Genomic DNA, 8617 nt, shown 5'->3' on the forward strand with positions numbered 1-8617 from the left:
TTTGGAGTCCCATGCAGGGTTCCGTTGCCTTGTCTTTGACATCACTGTCCTCTCTTTCACTTTATTTTTCCAAGACATAACAGAGCAAGGCTGAACAGTCACACAGTCAGCGGGCTGACTTGACACGACAGTGGAATTATTGGTATCCTGAGGGGCCTGCTGGTAATCACCGGCTGTGTTTTACACACTAGCATATCCCTCATTGGCTGGGTTTTCACTTGAGAGGCAATTGCTGGTTTGATCATTAAGCAATAACATCGCTCAGCCCAGGTATGCTGGTAAATAAAAAGTGCCCAATGATTTTTTTTTTTTTTACAATTTAAGAGGTAGTTTGAATAATATGACCTCCTTTTACCTCTTTTCCTTTACTTTATATCCTGTCACGCAGTCCTTATCTCCTGAAACTGGATAATTACATTTTTTTCTGATTTTGAGATATGTAGCCCTCCCTTTAAAACAATGATATGATAATAGATTTGAGACTTAAGATTAGGAGTATGTTTTCAGTCTTTCGTTAATGAACGTACAGGTCTTCTTTTGGTTTTTACTTCTTCTATTGATTTTTAATGAACTAATCATAAATATGGTACTTATCTTTTAATGAGTTGTACTTAATACAGAGTGTTTGTTTGTTTTTTTTTAACTGTTTACCACTGACTCAGAGCGGAGATTTACCACGTGCTGTGAGGGTATGATAGTCGTGCTTGTGTTCCCACACATGTCGATTTGAAAACAGCAGCAGATATTTATACAGTTATGCAAACAAGTTAAAATTAGGAACAAGGTTTAAAATCCCCCTGTGCCTTCTTTTTCTTAAAGGAATGGGTGGATTTGAGTGACAGTCACACCTGTTCCGTCTCCTCTGGTTTTAAAACACGCTTGCATCACCTCTTAGTTACAACGCGCTCTGAACTGCAATCACGGAACTCCTACCTGATTCCAAAGCCCTTTGTTAAGTCTGATGTTTAATGGCAATGATGTGCACCACCCACCACCATTGGCCCTGAGGAGTCTCAGATTAAGGCTGCATATGTAAGATGTGATGCTCAAGATTAAATGCAAATAAAAATACATCTGATGTGTTTGAGTTTGTGTGAGGTTTTTTTTTTATAAGACTCTTTCATGCTGAACAGCTGTGAGTTCACTTGTCATTAACTCTCACTACTTCTTGAAATCTCTCTATGTAGAGTAAAGTTATGGGTAGTTAGGACAAATAACTATGATTAGCTATCTCACTGGCTCCCTCTGGTGGCAAGGTTGTCTCATAACAGTAGGGCATGAGAAACAAACTCAAAAGTTGCATAATTTTACAAACTGCAAAACAAAAATCTCAGACACATCTGTAAACAGGTGGTTTGAATTTTAATTCAAATGACATAAGCTGACATGAAAACACTGATTTTTAACAAACTGTCACTTACAAAAAGGGACACTGTACAATACATTTTAGAACCATGTCTGAATGTTACAATTTCAATTTGCTGGCTGACACCTCTTTCTGTTTTGTCTTCTTCTTGGCTGTCTGGTCTTTGGAGCCTTTAATTTGGCTCTTTACTTGGTCTTGTAGTTGAGAGAAGAAAGCCTGAGATGAACGAAGAGCTTTATCCATCCCATCATCCTGTCAGAGAGGACCCAGGAAAAAAAAAAAAGACATTTACAGTTATACAATCAGATCTTTCTAAAACAATAACTGAGCATGTGCGTTTGGGGGCAGCACCACGATCTGCGTAGGATTGGTTTAGTCTTAAATATCTCTAACATGATTTTCAGGCTGCTTGGGCATGAAGTATTAGCCTGGACAGCTAAGAATCGATGTGTCGCAATGGACATCCGTTTGATTTACACGCAAAAAGCAGGTATTTATATAACATGTCAAGCACAATTAAACCACACTGAACTTCATTTTCTTGGGGTTTTTTTTTCTAAGTGACCACCCTGATTAAGACAGAAATTACCGCAGTACTGACCGTGAGTACTTTTGCTTTGCCTCCTTTGGTGAGTTTCTTTATGGTGTCTGCCACCTCTTCTTTAGTTTTTTTGTTCTCTCCAGATTTTGCTGTTTGCTTGAGTTTCTGTCGTTTTTCCCGCTCCTGAATCTTAATACGTTTCAGTTTCTTCTTCTTGCGTCTCTCTCGTTTCTTGTCTGTAGCCGTTTTCTCAGAGTCACCCAACACGTCGCCTGCCTTGTTCTTTTCCTGTGGGAAAGACCAGTCAGCTGAGCCATTACTAACAGTGAATAACCATGGCAACAGGCAACCTTGACTGAAACTCCATTTAGATTGTGGGTTAAGAAGCATTAGCAGAAAAATTATCTTCATTGTAACTCTTCTCTGATACCATCTCCAATCTTCTCTTTGCTTAAGTATGAGGGGAAAAAATGTTTCTGTGCTTTGTTTGACTTGGAGGAACTGCTGGACTTAAATGTGGACAAACCTTTATCTCCTCGGGTGCTAGGAGTGTACCATCACTGACACTGACTGGGGCCACTTCCTCCATGGTAATCGACGGCAGATTAGAAACAACTTTCACCTCAGCAACAGGCTATGAATGGGCAAAGATTGAAAGAAAGCATTGGAACACCATACATCTCTACTGCTGAAATCATATCTGAATCAAGTTTTGGTGAGGTTGTAATCTTTATGAGACAAACAACTCCGTGATAGACTAGGCACACTTACTGGTTTAGGTGTGAAATGGAAGTTAGAAAGTGCATCCAGTTTAAGAAAGAGAGAATCCATGAGCTTTTGGATTTCAACATGAGCTGGATTCTCCTCCTCCTCAGTTTTTTGCTGAAACCCAAAAGAAACATGTATGAAATATGTAAATATAACATTAATGTCACTTATATAACTAGTCTCACCTGACTTTAAAGTTTTCAGCTACCACATTTTTTACAGCTACATTTGGGTATCAACAACTAAGCCCTAAGCCAGAGTTAAGAAGCAAATACTCTAGATGTTTCTTACAGCAATGTTGATGTACTGAAATAACTCAGATAAATGAATGAATAATATTATTTAGTGAATCTTGTTCTTTTATTGTTGTAAATGAGGCAGATGGTTAGGCTTACCTGTGTCTGTTTAAGGTACTCTTGTTCATACACCTCTGCCAGACTCAGTTTGCTCTTCTCATGGTCCAGAGTCAATCGTTTCTTATACTCAAACACCTCCTCTTTGGGTTTCTCCTTCCGTACCACATCGTCCCATGCCTTGGACAGAGCAACAAATAAACCAGTAAACCTCACAACAAAACATTACTTATTTATATGACTGTTTTTTCCATGTATTTACAAGCATAGTTATGCAGTCTAGTTCTGGCAGCAAACAGGCTCATAGTACCAACCTGATCTTTAATTCTCTGTTTGATTATTTCCTCAAGCTGCAAAGTTGTCTCTTCAGTGACAGCAGGAGCTTTTAAAAGAAAAATTAAAATAATAATTAAAAGCCATGCAAATGATGCTCTGACATACAAAACAGAAAAATTCAGCCATAATAATAATTATAAATAAATGTAACATCAGTTTATATAGAGATGTTCTACATTTAATTGGCATTATCGTGAATTCACTGGACAACGTTCCAGTGGACCATGGGGAAAGCAGAACACCAAAGACATGCACACGTAAAAGTCAAGTAAAAGTACAAATAAAAAAAAAATTAAAAAAAAGAGTAATAATTTGGTGTGCTGGCCATTTTAATATGACACCCATGCCTTTGCCTTGGATTTACCACTTACATCCGTAACCAGGTTCAACACGCTCAGAAATGCCTTCTGCCTCACGAGGACTCACCCATCCGAGAAGCCTGGTCAAAAGTCACATCCTGCTCCAACATGCTGTTCTCTGGCCGAGTCTGTGCGGTGACTTCTCCTGTCAACTGCCACGGTTTCTCTGCCAATGCGTCCTTCTCTAACTTATCTATCTTCTCAGCCATCTGTGAACGGTAAAATATGACATTACAATACTGAGCATTGCTTCCCCCCCCCCTCAAGATGTGAAAGTCTCTTTCACTCAGAGGGGACTGGATGGTGCACCTTTTCCTGTCGTTTCTCAAATGGTGACTTGTTCTCGACATTGGACGCATTTTTGGATTTGCCGCCAAAAATTTCCTCCAAATCCTCTCCCTCGCTGTCTTCTGGTAGATCGAATGTAACCCTTCTCAGAGCATCTCTTGCTTTATGGCCCTCTATGTCATCTGGATCCCCCCTACAAGGAAAGGGACATGGAAATATGGCCATTCCAAACTACCACAAGACAACTACAAGACACAACAGAAAAAGTCAAATAAAACTACTAACGCCAGCAGGGATAACAGGATAAACTCTACTGCAGAGATATCATAAGAGATGTGTCTTACTCCTCTGCATCGAAATCCTCCTCATCTAATTCACTTTCTCCTCCCTCCTCTTCCTCAGCATCCAATTCATCTTCCTCTTCAAGGTCTTTCTCTGTGAGTTCTCCCTCCACAGAATCAAAGTAGTCTTTATATTTCAGATTTCTTGAACTTTTAAGCTATAAAAAAAGAAGACAGGCATCTCATGCTATTTAAAAGTTACACAGGAAATAATTGTTTAATCTCAGTACATTCATAAATTACTGATATTTGTTTTAGACAGTTTGGCATACAATAAAAAACAAAAAGATTCCCCATAGTGCATAGTTCTCATATCTTCAAATGTATTTTAGATTATAATACTTTTTCCATTTTGCTTGGGGTTTTAAATGATTTAGCTGACTTATGTATTTTTACCTTTTTCTGACTTTTTGAGGCAATAATCTTATCAAGGGCTTGTTCTTCCTCGTCCGATGGCATGTCCTGAAAGTAGTCAATTTCTTCATCGTCCTCATCTCCTCTCCCTTCCCTTTTGTCCATGTCATCTAGAAAAGCCTCCATTTCTGACAGTTTAAAAAACCTGTCATCCACCTCTGATACAGTTCCCTTAGATTTTGGCCCTTTACTTGCTTTTCCTTTCTGTTGCTTTGTTTGTTTTTCTAATGCATCAACATCAAAGTCTACATCTGAATCTTCCCCAGAAGATCTGTCGTCCTCGTCCAATGCAGCATCAGCAGCCCCAGCCTCGTCTCCCTCTTCATCATGCTCATCCTCTTCGTCCCCCTCTTCCATATCTTCACCGATTTCTCCCTCCTCATCCTCCTCCTCACCGTTTTCCTCACCTCCTTCGTTTTCCTCCTCCACCTCCTTCTCTTCTTCACTAACATCTAACGATTCATCATCGACGACCTCCTTGACAGCCTTTTCAAAGTAACCGAGCAACGCGTCATTCTGAAGCTCGAGCTCCTGCCATATCTGCTCCTCGTCAAAGTTCTCGATCACGAGCTGCTCCAGCGGGCTTCCCTTGGCGCTAGCGGGCTCTTGAGCTTTGTGTAGATCGTACAACGTCTTAGTGAGAGAGGTGAAGTCTGCTGCCAAGGCATCCTGAAGACTGCAATTTTGGGAATACGAATAAGTAAAATTGGGTATTAATTGGTGTCTCGTGTGTTTCAGTAACATATCTTCATAACACTATACGGCTGCATTTACTGTGACTGTTGTGAGTTCCGTTTGGCAGAACAAGATTAAGTCTGAAGCAGGTTAAAGTCGAGCATTACTACGACTGGCACGATGTTTAAAAAATGTAATAATATTAATATAGCTGAGTAAAGATGTCATGTGTCGGCAACGCTAGTTTCTGTAATTTACATCAGAGACATTTTAACTCCAGGGACTGTTCAAGTGTATGACGTTAACTGACTTGGTCAACTATCAGTTTTAAGCGTTTCAACAAATCTGTCAACATTTTTGTTAACCAGTTTAGGGAAAATGATCAGTACTCGGCTTCGTTGTCTAGCTAACCTCGGTTGCACAGCTCGATCTCACTGATATGCGAAAGCGAGAAACATTGGTCAGTACCACTAAACGATGAGAATTCGTGATCGAACATCTTACATACCTTAAAAATCGCTCTGGGTGCGCCGTGTTAGAGTTCAACAGCTCTAAACAATGTTTCAACGTGTTACTTGTATCTCCAGTCGCCATCGTGTTTTCTCACATGGGAGCGTGTGTGCAGCAAATAAATACGTTCCCCTGAAAACACGGACGGCTCGACGATAAACCGTTCCACGTACCTCATTTTGGAAACGGAATACTCAATAAACGTCGTAAAAATTAAATATGGGTAAATAAGATAATGAACCAATAAAGGGGAGCAATGATACATGTGTGTTTTATGCATGCGTGTTTTTACGGTCTTTCCCACCCACGTTAGATTACAAAACTAAATAAAGTCTTGTAAATAAAGTTATTTAAAATGTTTTAAAGATGGCGGCCTCCTTGCTGAAGGTTGCAGGTAAATAACATTTAGGCTACTTTGAATGAAACTGATTAAAATAATAAAATCGCCGGAATTATCTATATAGTGATATCAGTTTTTACATGTATGTATAAACTGGATTGATATTTGTACCGATCAAGGTAAATAGTTTCCCCACTTGTTCGCTATTTGTAAGAGGGAATATTCAAGTTTTGGATATATTGGTAAACAGTGTGCTTCTCACATTATGTCGCTGTTTTTTGTTTTTTTGTTGTTTTTTTTTCTTTTTCCCCAGCGTAAATACGCTACAAATACAATATGTACATGCATGTAGAAATAGAGTCAGTTGCACATAGAGTTTAATGTAAACTGAAAGTTACTTTTAGAACTTTTGATTTGGTGCAATCAGTTGTCACTTCTGATTAAAATGAGCCGAATGATATTTTGCATTAAATTACAACATCAGTATTTTTTTTTTCTCTCAGCGACAAATCTGACAAAGTGTGTTCGCCACACTTTGCCCTCAGTAAGAGCAATGTCATCATCTGTACCCCTTCGTCAGGGGGTCCCGGGGTCCGTGTGGAATCTGGGTAAACTGAATCACGTAGCGATAGCTGTTCCGGACTTGGAGAAAGCCACAGCTCTGTACCGCGATGTGCTCGGGGCCAAAGTGAGCGAAACTGTGCCCCTCCCAGAACACGGTGTCTACACCGTGTTTGTGGAGCTGGGCAACACTAAGCTGGAGCTTCTCCATCCATTGGGAGAAAAGAGCCCCATATCTGGTTTCCTTCAGAAGAACAAATCCGGGGGCATGCATCACATTTGCATCGAGGTAAAGTTCTTCTGTTTTAAAATGATTCCTTTTGCTTCATCTAGGTCTGTTGTTATTGCCTGTGGCTACTGGAACAGAAATCATTATTCAGAACCTGCTGGTATATTGACTGGATCAGAAATATTTGTGTCAGAACCTGTCATGTTTTTACTAAGTGGTTTCTAGGGCTCCACTTGTTTCCTAAATAGAACCCCAAACTTCTGAACCATCCTCCCATTTTGTATAATCATCTGACCCCTTCATATTTCTTAATGACCTAGAACTACCTCTGTCTTCATTTCCAAATTCTGTTATTCCAAACCTTGCTATTCATGTTGAATAACAAATATTAGAAATTAGACACATTTTAATATCTTTATATTTTAATATGTAATGTGAAGTATCTCATTTATTTATTTAATTTTCTATCTATCTATCTATCTATCTATCTATCTATCTGTCTATCTATCTATCATCTATCTCCCTGTCTGTCTATCTAGGTGGATGATATCAATGCAGCGATAGTTGATTTAAAGGCCAGAAAAATCAGAACTCTCTCTCCAGAACCACGGATAGGGGCACATGGGAAACCTGTGATGTTTCTTCACCCTAAAGATTGTGATGGTGTTCTTGTGGAGCTGGAGCAGGCCTAGAATTCCAGGATGCCGTGAATGGTAGACCCTCACCAAGGAGTGATTCCACTGTCAGTGACATCAGAGAAGACTGACATCCTTCAGATATACTGAAGGTGGAGGGCCCAGAACAATATTTGCTAGTTTTATCCTGTGCATTATTAGTTATGTATAGTATTCATGTAATTATGCGCTGATGGATTTTTTTGCCTCATAAATGATCACAATTCCTACTTCATTCTTCTGTAAATAAATAAAATGTTTTTGTGGCCTTTACAACAAAAACATAGATGTATTCATTTTGTGGTGTGAAGGAGGTTGATTTGTTTGTTCAAAAGTTTTGCAAACATATTTTATGTCTATATTAATGTAAAGAATACCCCTCCTTTCTTGCCAGGAATGTTTTGAGTGTCACATTTTTTTAGTATAGAATGTAACTGAATGCTTCCAACCTTCTTTGTTTCCCAAACTGAAATCTTGAAATACTTCCAGGCTTCATATATGTTTAAAAATATATATATGCTCCAATATAATAGTCAGCAACATCCAAATACAGTTTCCGTGCTCATATTCTCCTTATTATCTGAATATACGTTTGTGTTATCAGAGTGGTTTGACAAGCTTTTCCCCGTACAGTATGAAGTGACATACCAGAGCCATAAAGCTGTGATTACAAAAGATGAATTTAATCATAGAGGCCTTCTCATCTGGCACTCAGTGCGATAAGCCAACTGGATCTTTCTTTGGCAGACGACCATGTCATTTGGAGACAGCTTGGCCCCTCTCCATCTCTTCACTGTAGGCACTTCCTCCGCCAGATGACAGAGTGCTATTTTCTCTCCTCTGCTTCAAATCCGTTTCTTTT

General features: G+C 39.3%; 2 protein-coding genes across 2 annotated transcripts; one reads left to right on the top strand and one right to left on the bottom strand.

Moving 5' to 3' along the window:
- Positions 1-1375: 1375 nt before the first annotated feature.
- Positions 1376-6035, bottom strand: mphosph10 (M-phase phosphoprotein 10 (U3 small nucleolar ribonucleoprotein)). Its single transcript, XM_030765625.1, has 11 exons — positions 5950-6035; positions 4749-5442; positions 4356-4510; positions 4033-4204; positions 3791-3932; positions 3343-3410; positions 3071-3208; positions 2679-2789; positions 2434-2541; positions 1968-2195; positions 1376-1618 (listed from the first exon to the last, which is right to left on the bottom strand). The coding sequence occupies exons 1-11, from the start codon at positions 6033-6035 to the stop codon at positions 1466-1468; spliced, it is 2055 nt and encodes a 684-aa protein (XP_030621485.1). The 3' UTR covers positions 1376-1465.
- A 282-nt stretch (positions 6036-6317) lies between these two features.
- On the top strand, positions 6318-8068 carry mcee (methylmalonyl CoA epimerase). The gene is made up of 3 exons (XM_030766496.1): positions 6318-6345; positions 6795-7141; positions 7621-8068. Exons 1-3 carry the CDS (start codon positions 6318-6320, stop codon positions 7771-7773), a joined length of 528 nt encoding a protein of 175 aa, XP_030622356.1. The 3' UTR covers positions 7774-8068.
- The last annotated feature ends 549 nt before the right edge of the window (positions 8069-8617 follow it).

Source organism: Chanos chanos, chromosome 2 (assembly GCF_902362185.1).
Source record: "Chanos chanos chromosome 2, fChaCha1.1, whole genome shotgun sequence".
Lineage (NCBI taxonomy): Eukaryota > Metazoa > Chordata > Actinopteri > Gonorynchiformes > Chanidae > Chanos > Chanos chanos.

Bases quoted from the DNA above. Each gene is read 5' to 3' on its own strand.
- mcee (XM_030766496.1), top strand. From the start codon at position 6,318: ATGGCGGCCTCCTTGCTGAAGGTTGCAG. The intron at 6,346-6,794 runs GTAAATAACATT...TTTTTCTCTCAG, and splicing joins CTCCTTGCTGAAGGTTGCAG to CGACAAATCTGACAAAGTGT. The intron at 7,142-7,620 runs GTAAAGTTCTTC...CTGTCTATCTAG, and splicing joins TGCATCACATTTGCATCGAG to GTGGATGATATCAATGCAGC.
- mphosph10 (XM_030765625.1), bottom strand. From the start codon at position 6,035: ATGGCGACTGGAGATACAAGTAACACGTTGAAACATTGTTTAGAGCTG. The intron at 2,196-2,433 runs GTTTGTCCACAT...TCTTTCCCACAG, and splicing joins TAGCACCCGAGGAGATAAAG to GAAAAGAACAAGGCAGGCGA. The intron at 1,619-1,967 runs GTCAGTACTGCG...CCTCTCTGACAG, and splicing joins GCAAAGCAAAAGTACTCACG to GATGATGGGATGGATAAAGC.